The sequence below is a fragment of the Nannobrachium achirus genome (genome assembly GCF_963921795.1).
Source record: "Nannobrachium achirus genome assembly, chromosome: 23".
Lineage (NCBI taxonomy): Eukaryota > Metazoa > Chordata > Actinopteri > Myctophiformes > Myctophidae > Nannobrachium > Nannobrachium achirus.
Window position 1 is genome coordinate 6853219 of NC_137830.1, and position 15813 is coordinate 6869031.

The window sequence follows — 15813 nt, forward strand, 5'->3', positions numbered from 1 at the left end:
GAAGAACAGAACTGAAAAGTTTCGCTAGCATAGCCCCAAGCATGGCTGCAGGAGGAGCTCGAGTGTGTAGACAGTAAACGGATGGGTGGAAGGTGCCTTGGAGAAGGAGAGGCGCTGACGTCACCTCTGCTTCATACACGGTCTGCATGAGCTATCAGTGCACGAGTGGTGACTAGGGAAGGTTAGACGATCGCCGATTTTCGGATCAAAAGCTTTTATTCCGGTTTTAAAGACAAAGTCCGGGAATGTACGACGTGGCTGAGAGTCCCTGGGGGGATGTGCGATATAGTACGGTTTTAACATTAAGGGGCTCCCCTTGGCTTAGAAGGTGTTAACATTGAGGTGCCCACGATATGTACAGTAGGTGTCCAGTGCCCAGTCTTCCTCACCCTTATTGTGAAGGCAGACGTTTCTAACCGTCCGCGTTGGTTAAAATAGCTGATCTACAAGCTCACGTTGTCTCGTGGATGCGATGCGTTGTGAGCTTGCAGATCAGCTATTTTGGCATGCAACACATGTCACACGACGAAGTATAGTCCGGCTTTACTTGGGTGGGAGACAACGTAACGAGGAGGAGCTTCATGTAAAGAGAAGCACACAGCTGCAGACAGCACCGCTCAGGCGCTCACATATCAACGACCGCGGACCGCCGCGCGAACGGGCCGACGAGCGCCGTTCACGGACGTCAGAATGAACGCGTTCGACAATAAAAGCCATAAAAGAGTATGAAAAGTTTGTAGTGAGAATAGCAGAGTTTTCACTATTTAATGCAAATAATGTTTGTTACAGTAACATAAAGGAACCGTTTTCTTTTTTTTACATACATTGCAGGATTTGCACATCAACACACACACACACACACACACGTGCACACAAACACGCACACAAACATGCATGCGCACGTGAGCACAAAAGAACAAGTACACTTGTAAATTAGGGATTATGACTGATCCTTCTCGGGGTCTGTGTGCATATCCGCAACACACACACACACACACACACACACACACACACACACACACACACACACACACACACACACACGGTGCACTGGTCCCGGGGGACGTTAGAAGAGTGTTAAAGAAAGCATCACCTCTCTCTCTATCGGGTTCTCAGACAGACACAGAACACATCACACAGGATCAAACCCATTTCTCATCAAACTCAGGAAAGTGGAGCTAATGCAATTTCACTAAGTCACTGCCTGACTTGATTACATGTGGGCTGGTGGCGTGCGCGCGTGCACAGTAAGGATGGGCCGATATGAAAATGTCACATCACGATTATTGTGACAAAAGAAATCGCAATTTACGATATTATCACGATAATCAAAATCCATTATCCTGGGGCCGAACATTTGCCAAAAATTAGCAGATCTACTAGCTCACAACGCGTCGCAACGCGACGCGTTGTGAGCTTGTAGATCGGCTATTTTTTGGAAATAGAATAGAGAGTGAAAAAAAGACGTATACGTATATTATAAGCACCCTTTACCAATTCTAGAGGGTTTAAGTGGTACCGGATATGCAGCTCGGCAAATAAAAGGTGAATTGATCCCAGTGCATGACGGAGGACGATATCACGATAAATTAAATCTCCACGATACGATTATCGCGAGTGTTTTTATCGCGATAAACGATAATATCGCGTATCGTCCCATCCCTAGCGTGCTTGCGTGTTTGTGCGAGGGAGAGACGAAAGAGAGAAAGAGACTGTTGTCACAATGGACCGCTGTCAGAAATCCATTTGTTCAATTTCCCTGCATATCGAAGAGTGTGGTTGTGTGTGCGCGCGATTTTGCACGCGTGCATGCGTGTGTGTGCGCGGACATGCTTGTGTGTGTGTCGGGCGGGAGGTGGTCCCGTCCTGGGTGTGCGGGGCAGACAGATGGAGGTGTGTGTGTGTGTGTGTGTGTGTGTGTGTGTGTGTGTGTGTGTGTGTGTGTGTGTGTGTGTGTGTGTGTGTGTGTGTGTGTGTGTGTGTGTGTGTGTGCTGGGTGAAGGTGTTTCAGGAGGGTTTGGACACGTTACAAATCGCTGTTTTCGGGTCAGAAACCTTGTATGTCCAAAATTGTTAGTTTTGTTTTCATCATCTTAAAAGTGATTTAAACTAGTGAAAATAGCCAATCTACAAGCACAGGTGGGAGGCGTTGTGTGCTTGTAGATCATCTATTTTCACTAGTTTTGTGCGACAGCCTCGTATGATGAAGCAGGGATTAAAAAACGTTCAAATTTGAAACTTGGAGATGCAAGGTTTTGTCTGACAAGTGAAGATCTGGTGTGTGTCCATTAAAAAAAATAACTTCACTTTCACTTAGAAATTGAAAATAATACTAAATAATACAAAAATAGGCGATCTACACTCCCAACATGTTGCAATTGTTTGCTACGTTTGACTCAGGGCATTGATTTGAAACAGTGATGCCCTGGGAAGTTGAAACGTGGCGATACGAGGTTTATGCGCGACAGCTTTGAAACGTGTCCTCTCTGTCTGCTGCACACAGCTGCTACCAGGACGCTGATCCTGGGTCAGCCCCACGCACCGGGGGATGCACGCACACACACACACACACACATACATGCACACACACACGCACGCACGCTCGTACACACGTCGACAAAGACACACCTGCGCATATCGTCACTGCCAGGAGGAAACCTTGTGATCTATATTGTTTTGCCCCTATACTTCTTTGCCCTTTTTTTTTTTTTACTATTTTGAAGGAAAAAAAACACCAAAAACCACACATAAGTTTAGGGATAAGGGCTAAGGCATGGACGAAATGCATGGAGATCTTGGGTTTAGTGATTAGTCATCACTTTTCACAGTTTTGTGGGGTCATCTTTAGTCCAAGGAATGTTTTGTTCATGCAAAACAAATGCTTGCAATGGATTCAGAATCATGAAAAACCCCTAGTTTGACCCCACACATGCTACTTAAAGCAGATTTGTTGGGGGTCTCTCTCTCTCTAGCTCTCTCTCTATCTCTATCTCTATCTCTCTCTATCTCTCTCTCCTTCTCTGACATCACTGAGTGAGAGTTTCACGCGGTGCACCCTCGAGAGAGGGCGAGATCATTTAGCGACCTACAACCGGGTCGCGACGTGGTCGGTAGTTTTCAGCGACCGGGTCGCTAAATCGACCGACTGGGACGGTAAAACCACCGACCGGGACGCTAGAACCACCGACCGGGACGCTAAAACCACCGACCGGGACGCTAAAACACCGACCGGGTCGCTAAATCGACCGACCGGGACGCTAAAACCACCGACCGGGACGCTAAAACCACCGACCGGGTCGCTAATTCCACCGACCGGGACGCTAATTCCACCGACCGGGACGCTAATCCAGCGACCGGGTAGGTAAATCCACCGACCGGTGGTCGCTTCCACCGACCACCGGGCTACTAACCCTAACCCTAACCCTAACCCTAACCCTAACCCTAACCCTAAACCTAACCTCAGTAACCTTACCTCAGTTAGGCTAACCTGCCACGCAACCTCCCGACCGGGTCGTTAAATCACCGACCGCGTCGCTAAATCACCGACCGCGCCGCTAAAGCGAGCGACCGGGTCGCTAAATCGACCGACTGGGGCGCAAAATCTTCCGACCGGGTCACTAGATGTACCAACCGGGTCGCTAAATCTACCGACCTAAAACTGCAGGCAGGTCGGTAGATTTAGCGACCGGGTCGGTCGATTTAGCGGCGCGGTCGGTGATTTAGCGACCCGGTCGCTCGATTTAGCGACCCGGCCGCTCGATTTAGCGACCCGGTCGCTGAAAACTACCGACCACGTTGCGACCCGGTTGTAGGTCGCTAAATGATCTCGCTCCTACTGGCACCCTCAGCTCTGCGTAGGGCCTTAACGACTTGTGATTTTTGCAAGTCGACTCGACTCAGTAAAAAGTTTAGTTGAAGTCGACTTTATCGTTCGATGACGTCACACATGACCCCCCAATTATTTTGGGGGGTCCCCAGATGATTAACTTAATGTGAAAACATTGTTTTCTCACTCAACAGTAAACAAACCAACATAATGTTGTATAGAGGGTATCTGAACATTTCTAAAGTGACAATTTTAAGGAGTTTTTAATACCTCTAAAATGGCAAATTAAACATTGTCCAAATTGTCAACTATATAGAGGCTGATGAAACTGTGAAAATAGCCGATCTACATGTAGATCTGCTATTTTTACAATAGAACACTTTTATTTTTCAACTTCGACTCTTGACTTTCTCTGGTGGGAGTCGATTTGTGCAATGAAGTCGACTGAGTCGACTTGTCGACTTTTTCGTTAATGCCCTAGCTCTGCGGCTCTTAGGACTCACGGCCGCGCTGTGGGGGTCCTCCTCTTGACCCGACAGTCACTGTGGGGGTCCTCCTCTTGACCCGACAGTCACTGTAGGGGTCCTCCTCCTGACCTGACAGTCGCTCTGGACCGAGCGTATGAATGTTAATGAGCTGGTGTTGAATATTCATGAGGCAGCTCCGTGCCACCCCCCCTGCCGGACCTCAAGGATCGATGGGGTTCCTGGCTTCATCCTTTGTCTGACGCCGATGCAGATGTTTAGAGCATGGAATTAATTTCGGTCACTGTCATCGCGGATACATGCAGCGGTTAATTTGGTGTGTGTGTGTCCGCGTTTGTGTCCGTATGTGTGTCTGCACGTGTCTGTGTCAATGAGATAGACATATCTCGAAAGAGAGATAGTCTGTATAGCGATGGGATGATATGAACATGTCCAAATATCAAAATATCTCCAACATCCATTATCCTGGGGCGGAACATTTGCCAAAAAATAGCAGATCCACAACACGTCGCAACGCAACTTGTTGCAAGCTTGTAGATCGGCTATTTTTTGGCAAAGAGATTTGGTAGAGAGTGAAAAAAAGACTGAATTCAGTATGTACTGTATATTATAAGTCGTTTTTTTACCAATATTGGGTTTATGGTACCGGATATGCAGCTCGGCAAATACAAACTGAATTGTTCCCAGTGCATGACGGAGGACGATATCACGATGAATTAAAACTCCACGATATGATTATCGTGAGTGTTTTAATCACGATAAACGATAATATCGCTTAACATCCCATCGCTATTTGTGTGTGTGTGTGCGCATAAACAATATGCACACACACACATCGTGGGAGGTCTGATTATCAGGAGGTCCTCGGTACTCGTTGAAGTGTCCTTGAGCAAGGCAAAGAGGAAGAAAGGAGATGATGAAGAAAAGGAAAGATAGTGATGGAAAGTAGGAAGGAAAGGAGGGGGGGAGTGGAGTTGAGGCTTTGCATCAGAGAGAACATTCTGTGTAGTTGGTTTGGTTTATCAGCCTGTAATCAAGGTTTAATTAACCCATTTAGAATGGGTACACATTATTGTGTATCATTATTTTATGCTTTAACTATTGAAAAATAGCAGATATACAAGCTCACAGCGCGGCACCGAGTGCCGTGCTGCGAGCTTGTAGATCTGCTACTTTTGAAAAATCGTGAAAATTAGAATTTTGACCCGATTCTATAAGTGTCTTTTGAATCCTTCTAAGATTTTTTGAAAACCCAATGTTTCTATGTCAGCAATATGGCCAGCCCTCGTCAAAGAAAAGGTCCTTTTCACTTCACTGGAGCTCAGTTAGTCTGTTCTTGAGAGACTACTATGTCAGTGGTTCTCAAACCTTTTCATGTCAAGGACTCCCAAAATGATATTTATTTGGCCACGCACCCCCATCTCAAACTATTTAGTTCCAGGGACCACCCAGAAGCAAAATTTGAGTTACAAACGTTCACTTTGACAATACAGATATTCAAAGATTTGCACACATTTTCATGACTTTTTCAAAAATAGCAGATCTACAAGCTCGCAGCGCGGCACTTGGTGCCGCGCTGTGAGCTTGTATATCTGCTATTTTTCACTGGTTAAAGCATGCAATAATTCTAGGCCTAAATGGGTTAAATTGGCACCAGAGACGTTTAGAAGGACTCGGGGGTTGAACGCAGACCTCATCTCCATTTCCGCTAAGCGACAACGACAGCGGGGCCGTTCTGTGGATGTATCGGATCAGAACGGCATACAGTACAGTTCTGCCATGTTGTTATTGGAACCAAAGCCCTTCTCCAATGTCTGCACTTTGATTCCGGCGGTTCTGTTTGTGTGCTGATATCTGAGACGCTGTCTGGATCACGGCGTGGGAAAAGTCGCTCACACGAGCGCAACATTCAAGATGTGGAGCCGCTTACCCATTTAGGCCTAGAATTGTTGAATGCTTTAATCAGTGAAAAATAACAGATATACAAGCTCGCAGCGCGGCACCGAGTGCCGCGCGGTCAAATAACCGTCAAATAAATATCATTTTGGGGGTCCTTCACATGAAAATGGTTGAGAACCACTGACATAGTAGTCTCTCTAGAACAAACTAACTGAGCTCCATTTAAGTGAAAAGGACCTTAGAAGGATTCAAAAGACACTCGGGTAAAAATTCTAATTTTCAAGATTTTTCAAATATAGCAGATCTACGAGCTCACAGCGCGGCACTCGGTGAGCTTGTAGATCTGCTATTTCTCAATAGTTAAAGCATAAAATAATGATGCACAATAATATGTATCCGTTCTAAATGGGTTAAAAAAAACACATGCTTGCCGCTTCATCACACGCGGGCCAGCTTATAAACACTTTTTTGGATGCTTCTCCCTCAGTTCTTTGGGGGATAGATGGCTTGGTTTTGTCTGCAGTTTGTGCTGATTTTGCAAAAAGAAGAAGGAAATAAATCCTTTGGGTTCCATCCTTTAGATGCTGGCTACAGTGCCTATCAGGGCAGAGGCAACAGGAAGGCAAAAGAGGAATCAGAACAGTCTTTCCATGGAGGTTTGATTGATTGATTTATTGAAGACTTTATTAGAAGTTTGCATAGAAAAAGGTACAGTTTCATGACGGTACAGTTCACTGGTACAAGGTCTACTAAAAGGAGATCCTAGGAAAGCACTTGGCTTATTTACACAGGAAACCATTGAAGTATCTCATATAACATTGAATGACAGACGGATACAACACAGCACTATGCAGTAGATATGGTCGGGAGAAAATAAAAGAAAATAAACAGAGACAAAAAAAAAGAAAAAACAGTGCAAAGAATATATACAGTAGGTAATACAAAGAAGGGTCAGGGGAGGGTAAAGCCCCTATCAGAGTCCAAGGTGAAGAGCATATAACCGCAAATTTTAGGTGTAAAGCTATCCACCTAAAGTGAGAAAATAAGTGGAGGCCATCATAGTCAGTCACAGTGAAGTCATATCACTGTGACTGACTGGTCTAGATCAACCAATCAGTGAACGGGGTGATGGGCCGATCTGTCTGAAAGTAAAAACAGAGAGATGTGTCGGGGTTCGCGGTGGATAGCTCTTCACCGCGAGTAATGACGCAATGTTGTAGTTTTATGACTTAAAAAGACTACACCTCGGTGCCTACTATGATAGGGGCTTAAGGCTGGGCTAGGTTTGTTATTGCCAGTTGCGAACGGCTGCCGCCTGTAAGTGGTTTTTCAGGGCGATTTTAAAGGATTTTAGGGAACCACTCTCCTTTAAAGCCTTCAGTAAGGCGTTCCACATTTTGGTGGTATAGCAGAAGAAGGAGTTTGACCCTTTGGGTTGACTGTGATCTGTGGCACTGCCTCTGGTGTTGTAATTGTGGACGTCCTTAGCGTTTATAAAGTATTTTGACAGGTACATGGGTATCTTAGTGGTGTAGTGTATCTTGTACACTAGGTGAAACGTTGGAGTTCACATATAACTACTAGTATACTGATCCTTCTGAATACTAGTAGTGATCTTGCGTAATATTCAAATATTTTGAGATATGGATTTGTGGTTTTCGTGAGCTGTATGTCATAAAAATGTAAAAATTTGCTTTCACTGCATAAACACTGAATCTAGAATATATGAGTTTTTTAATATAATACGGAAGAAAATGACCATAGCCTTGTAATTCATGGAGATTTTTGCTTTTTTGTCACTCTCCTGAGCCAATAATTTGATGACCGGCGGAGTCTCCAGTCCTTCAAGATGCCTTTTGTTGCAGGATGAATAGCTGTGTGCATATGTCAGGCTGCCTTGCCATGAGTGTATCAATAAACCTGAAACCATTCAGTCTGAAGTACAAGGGGGCATGTCACCTCCCAATGTTATTTTTTTTTCTTTTAACCCATTTAGGCCTAGAATTATTGAATGCTTTAACTATTGAAACAAAATAGCAGATATACAATCTCACAGCCCGGCACCGAGTGCCGCGCTGGGGTCCCTGGAACAACATATTCTGAGATTGGGGGGTCTGCGCCCAAATAAATGTCATTTTGGGGGTCCTTGACATGAAAAAGTTTGAGAACCACTGATTTAGAGGAAGGATTTAGAAGTCGGGTCAAAGATCGGGTCAAAGATATTCAAAGACTTGCACACATTTTCACAATAAAAAAAAAAAGAAAATAGCAGATCTACAAGCTCGCAGCGCGGCACTCGGTGCCGCGCTGTGAGCTTGTAGATCTGCTATTTTTTCATTAGCTAAAGCACAAAACAACGGTTAAAGTATTAACAGGTTCCCGATCTAACCAGGTTAAGGAAAGGGTTCCGTTGAACGGGCTCATTGTGGAGTCCCGTGCAGGGAGAACAATGGGAGCTGATCTGCATGTGAATGCGTGTGTTATCATCAGCCCAGTGCTCTCGCTGCACTCTCTACTGGACATGGAAATGAGATTGATGGAAAAGCTGTGAGCTTTAAGCTGATGTGAGCTTTGTTGCGAGCCATGATGTGAAACCTGGGGACATGTGATTTATTTAAAATACGCTGCACTGCACCATCTCGCTCGCTCCCTTTAATGGCATTCTATTGTCCCTGTGACATCATCTGGTGTTCCTGTCAGTCTCTGTGAGTCCGCTGTGACCGTGATGGTTTTACAACGGGACGCTGAGGAGGTCAACGTTACTGTATATTGATCATATAGACAGGCCTTTCCTAATTAATAATAATAATACTTGGGAGAGAACCATTATAGACCACCAAAGTCCTGACGTCACTGCCACTATCCCTCCGGTTCCCCTTGTGTTGAAATCCCATTTATTGAAATCTTAGATAACGTCATATACGTTTTTCTTTTTACTTTATAATTTTACTTTATAATTTTTATCCCACGATTTTGTAACCCATTTTCACCCAGTGCCAATTGCCTATGTAATCCTGGGCTCTGCTCTCCCTCTGCTGCGCCTGGGGAGACAACGGACTGACCTCATGCTTCCTTCTATGCATGAGGAGTCCCAAGTTGCTTCTTTTCACCTGACAGTGGGGATTTCCCTGGTTTGGACGTAACGCGTGGAAGGAACACGTTATTCCAACCAGTTCCTTTCCCCTCCATCAGGCGCCCCGGCTGGCCAGGGGGAGGCAGTGTAGAGACCAGGATTACTGCATGTTTTAGAATGGGTTTTGCTGCTCTGACATCAAACTCTGGCTTCACTGTGATGTCACACTAACAGAATCCCCTTCATGCCCATATATGGAGTTCCCTGATGCCATCGATATTAAGCCCATATCTAACAGGACTTCATACAGGAATGCCCATATATGGAGGCCACATCGGCCACATACTGTACCACACTAACAGAATCCATATATGACCAAGACAAATGGCCAATACAGCCCATATCTGTGTGATGGTTCTACAGACAGGGATCTCCATGGTATGGGCACATCCTTCTTTTGTCCTCACATCAGCTTCTTGTCTTCCTGACAGAAGTCATTCTCTCCCCTCTCATTCTATCCTTTGTGTCGAGGGACAATATCTTCCACGCAAATCCTCGTGTCGTGCTTCCTGTAATTCTCTTGTAATGAATAACACTGTCTGATCTTTCCGCTGTGTGGGGAGGAACAAGACTGTCTGCCTCCAAATCCCCACAATTCACACTCATCCCAGTTACACACGCATGCGTGCACCAATGTGGACTGGTGTACATGTGGGGTGTGAGAGTGTGTGTGTGTGTGGCAGCTGTGGTGATCACACCGTCGCACACTCCCCCACATGTGTCATAGTACACACACACACACACACACACACGAACATCACACGCACATGTGAACACACACACACTGTGTCACTCAGTGGTGAAAAGTATACCTAAGTTCATTTACTCAAGTACGTATTTTGAGGCAATTTTAGTTTACCAGAGTATTTACGATGTCATGTTTATACTTTTACTTCTACTCCACGACATCTCAAACTCCACTAAGATTACTTGAAAACTTGAGTTTCTATTCTGAGTATTACTACAAAACAAAGCATACCAATGATTATTATTTCAAAACACGCATTAACCACTTCAGGCCTGTTTAAACTTTGGCTTTAAACTATTTGAAAATACGTGTTGTGTACTTGTAGATCTGCTATTGTAAAAAAGATTATTTTTTGAAATGTTAACTTTTGAAATGAGACATTCTTCAATGAGTAATTTTGGTACTTTAATTATATTATGTTTTGATATTTGTAAAAAAAATTGTACCAGACGTTTGAGGGCTTCTACATTGCAGTAATGATATTTTTACTCAAGTACAAAAAATATATACTTTTTTCCACCACCACACACACACACACACACAAACACGCACGGATGCCCACATGTATGTGCACACAAACACACACACACACACACACACACACACGTGCACGCACACACAGACACACACATGCATGTGCACACAAACACGTGCACACACATGTTGTTCATGGCAGGCGGTTGGGTGCATTAACGGAGGGCCGCAATTTCTTCTCCATCAATTATATTGATTACTGCTGGATGAGTGGAGGTAATGAGCACTGCTTCTCTCTCTGTCTCTCTCCATCCTTCCCTCCCCTACCCCACCTCTCAGTCTGTCCCCCCGCCACCCCCACCCTGCTTCACCCCGCCCCCTCTCTCTCCCCCGACCTCACCCGCCCCAACCCACCCGTCCGCGTCAGGCAGCACTGATTTTCTGATTAACCCTGTTAGCTAAAGTAGTAGGGTTAATACTAATAATAATAATCTTTATTTGTCAGATACATTGCTGTAATTTTGAAATGCGTTCTCCGCCTTTGACCCAGCTCTTGGAGCGGTGAGCTGCAGCCGTGCCGCGCTCGGGAATCAGTCGTGTTGGTCTACTGTAAACCCCCACAATCCAACCCTTGACGCTGAGTGTCAAGCAGGGAGGCATTGGGCCTCATTTTTACAGTCTTTGGTATTATGACCCAACCGGGGATCGAACCCCTGACCTCCCGGTCTCAAGGCTCTAACCACAAGTCCACTGAGCTGGCTCTAGTACAGGGGCATAAGCAGGGACATGCTGGGCCCCTGATTCAGCCCGGGAAAAAGAGTTGGAGAGGCCCTCATTGCGTACTATAGAGAGAGATCTCTCTATAGCGCTGCTGCTACTCAAAGATTTGCCATTTCAGATCATGACAAGTGACACTGACAAGCCAGTGGGCCAATTACATGAGTTATATTTTGTCGTTGTCGGGTGTATGTCCAAAACCGTTTGTTTTGTATTTATCATTTAAAAAATAATTCAAAGTAGTGAAAACAGCCAATCTACAAGCACACAACGCCTCGCACCGCGAGGCGTTGTGTGCTTGTAGATCTGCTGTTTTCACTACTTTTGTGCGACGGCCTTATGATGAAACAGGGCTTTGCTTTGCGAAAAAAATTGAAACTTGGAGATACGAGGTTTCTGCCCGACAGTGACGATTTACTTTGTTGGCCGCCCAGCCCCCAAAATGGAACAAAGGCCGACATGTTATTTTTTATTTTTTCCTAATGGCCGGCCTGGACCGGCCGGGAATGAACCGGCCGTTCGGGAGTTGTCCCGCTTTTCCCAATCGCCAGCACGTCCCTGGGCATCAGCGACCGTGGAGAAAAAGAATGGTTCAGAAGCTGTGCTCACGTTCACTCTGCCATTGGAAGTGATTAGACTCCAACCTGCTTCCGCCTCCTGTCACGCGGATACAGGAAGTAAAGTGGAGATGCCGTGTCTCGCTATTCCATCTTGGCTGTAGGGTTCACCCATGCAGTAGTGCAGGGGCATGCTGCTGTAGGCAAAGATGTTTGATTTACCAGGATATGGCATCCTGGTTGGAGCCACTAGAGCAGGGGTCTTCAACGTTTTCAGGCCAAGGACCCCTTAGTTGAGAGAAGGATGAAGCAGGGACCCCCACAATCTGTTCATAGATATAGTTTCATTGTTTGACAGCACGATCAACAGTGTGTGTATTTTGGATTCATGTTAATGTGTGTTTTCAGATATTTAACCACTTGAACGGTCAATACTTAATAAACTTGACCTTTCACTCTGTACTTAGTCTCCTCTTTTCCCCCTCCAAAGCTCTTTCTGCGAGGCGTTGTGAGCTTGTAGATCGGCTATTTTTGGCGAAGTTTTCAGAATATGGACACTATGGCTTCAAGTGGTTAATATAAAAAAAGGGTGAAAAAACAAGTTCCTAGATTTGGAGGACCCCCTGTAGTAACTATGAGGACCCCCTGTTGAAGACACCTGCACTAGAGTACAACATGGTACACAAACCCTACAAATAACCAAGTGGGCGCCGGCATCTGACGTCAAATCTCGCGAACGTCCTGTTTACTGGTTCTAGATCCCGCGAGAGTTTGTTGCTGGGACAGAGAAAGGGCGGTAATAAAGTTGATCTCTTTATTTGCCTCTCTGAAAAAAAACAAAAAAAACATGGCATTTTAGTTTGAACATTTTGGGAATATTATGTGGCTTATGACGATCAGGTCCATTATTTAGTTCAGTGACCGTGGAGCTAAAGATGTGAAAGGACACGTTTGCTTGTTCTACACACACGCACACACACACGCGCACTAGGGCATTCACAATATTCGAATATCAAAACACTATTCGATTACTATAAACGCTATTCGAAAAATCGCCGAAATTAATTTTAATATTATTTTCGTTTTTTTTTTTTTTTTTTTTTCGTGACAAACAATATTTCTACAGTAGACATGCAGCTGTGAGCTCTGGTGTTAGTATTTCTCCTAATCCATTCATGTTTGATTGTTGTCAAATCCAACCACACTGTAGTGGCTAGCTTATGTGATTGATGTGCCGACTGCCGACATACACTGCTGGCCCGTCACTATAGATGACAGTCACTCAGTGTAGGAGGGGAGGGGAGGGCCCCTCCGAACAAGCAAGCTCTGCTCGTTGCTGACAAAAGTGTGTAATTCTTTAGGCTACTTTACTTTATTGCTGCTGAGTTACGTTCCTCTTGCCGAGTATATCCAGTTTAGAGGACACCCTTCTCTTTACAGTAGCTCTTTCGGACCGCGCTTCACCGCAACCACGTTGATGTCATGCTTCATATTCAAATGTATCTCCTCTTTAAACCATAAAGCAGGGGTGGGCAACTTTGATGATGGCGAGGGCCACTATATTTCCACCTTCACTCCAGAGGGCCACATATTGCTACGTCCTACTTTGTCATTCTAGTATCTCATACAAAATAAGCAAAAATAGCCGATCTACAAGTTCAAAACGCATCGCAGCGATCGGCTATTTTTGCTTCTTTTGAATTGGAATCCTGAATTCTTTTTTGTTGTTTTTTAATTGGAATCCTGAAATGTAACATTTTTTATCTAATTTCAAACGCATTTAGTTATATACTCATATTAACTTTATGAACCAAAATACAAATACATTGGACATAAAAAAATACATTTTAATACTACTAGACTAGTCGTTAAAGGAGTAGTTCACCCCCAAAATGACTTTTTTTTCTATTGATTAGTCACACCATGGAGAGTAGAGTTCAATAATATTCTTTGGTTTTTGTCACATTCCTAAGACAAAAATGTGATAACAATAAAAGTACCCCCATTGATTCCGGATGGTGACCCGTTTCGAAACGGGTCACCATCCGGAATCAATGGGGGTAAATTTACTCAAATCAAATTTTTGTCTTAGGAATGCGACAAAAACCAAAACATTTTATTGAACTCTACTCTCCATGGTGTGACTAATCAATAGAAAAAAAGTCATTTTGGGGGTGAACTACTCCTTTAAGCTACTGATATAGACTGACGGAATTAAAGCAGGTCATGTTTGGAATTGTAACAGCTGAAATCAGTAATATATCAGTATTCCGGTATTAACCTGCGGGCCGCATTAAGTGAAGGTGGGGGCCGCATGTGGCCCCCGGGCCGCCAGTTGCCCATGTATGCCATAAAGGTACAAGCGTCCGCCGTTTTATTTATGATAACGGGTCGAGAGTTTCGCGACACGGATTGGAGTGGAATTGATGATCTTGTAAAGCTTGTGTTACATACTGTATACTTCTATACTATAGCATGTGATGTAATGTAATCATAACCCATCTTAGCCTTGTCTGTTGTACTGGTCGAGACTCGAGTCACACCAGCCTTCATTAACATTGGAATGAGTCTCGGTAATGGCCTGCTAAGTAGCGGAGGTGTCAACGACATGCGTGTGAAGTCATTAACATAGCGTTCATCCCATCAAACAATCACTATAATGCCTGGATCCCGAGGCTAAACAATTCACAATAGCCTACAACACTGCTTGTAACGAACAAGGATGGACAGTATAAATGTGGTTGTTGAAGATAGATAGGATAGGCTTGAACAGTTATTTTCGGAGTTTTCCTAGTAAAATGAACTCGTTTTTCGTCGCAAGTTTCATCAGCATGTTTATGCTATGTTCAGTCGTAAGACAGTGCAGCGTGTCAAAAATAGCAGATGTACAAGCTCACAACGCGTCTATCCGCGACGCATTGTGCATTGTAGGTCTGTTCCAAAGGGTCCGTTCTCTCTCTGCTGCTTGAGTTCTGCATCCACCAGTGAAAACCTCTCACAGCCAATCGATGGCTGTTATTTCACGAACAGAGGTTAACCCGTTAATTGCTGGTTGTTTTTAAGGCTCGCAAAGGAGCGTTTTAATGATTTATTAGATTACAAAAATACCCGTCGAATTCCGAATATTCGAATACTTTGAGGTCGAATAATTCGAAATCTAAAAATCACTATTCGTGAATGCCCTAACGCGCACACACACACACACACACACACACGCACACACACACACACACACACACACACACACACACACACACACACACACACACACACACACACACACACACACACACACGCACGCTGGCACGAGTGTGTGTATCTGTGTTCTGCCTGTCACATTATATCTGCTTCAGTGGTCTTATTAACGTCTAACCCCTCTCTTCTCCTCCTCCTCTTCTTGTCAGGCGGAGCCGACGACAACCTGATCGAAGGAGGGGAGATGAAGTTTGTGTGCAAGCCTGGAGCCAGGAACATCACCGTGATCTTCCAACCTCTGCTCAGGTACTGAAAACACCGCCGCACACACTGGATGTAGGATTCAACACGTGAGCCCCACTGTCAGGGACATGCAGAGAATGTTAGAGAGGCAGGGGCTGAAATGTCTAAAAGGGCCTTTTGGTGAAAGCATCGAAAATAGCAGACCTCCAAGCTCACAACGCGTCGCGTTGCGACGCGTTGTGATCTTGGAGGTCGGCTATTTTCGGTGCTTGATACCACACTGAACTAAGCATCATCAAGTCAATACGGGAGATGTGGCGTAATGGCATGGATTTCTGCACAGAGAGGGCAAAAACATAAGATGCTGTATACAAGTTCAGGAGAGTTTGGACAAGGCGATTCTCTTGAATGCTGCCTTCAGGTATGGCATGGAAAGAGGGGCATTTGCATTTCTTTCACCATATAAACTGCATTCG

General features: G+C 44.7%; 1 protein-coding gene across 2 annotated transcripts in view; it reads left to right on the forward strand.

Annotated features, from left to right (window-relative positions):
• exoc4 (exocyst complex component 4) overlaps window positions 1–15813 on the forward strand; it is a 317782-nt gene that overhangs the window by 139592 nt on the left and 162377 nt on the right. For both annotated transcript variants that reach the window (XM_080754095.1, XM_080754096.1), the window contains exon 11: window positions 15304–15400. In XM_080754095.1, coding sequence (XP_080610221.1) covers window positions 15304–15400 — 97 coding nt within the window. The remainder of the gene's footprint in view (window positions 1–15303; window positions 15401–15813) is intronic.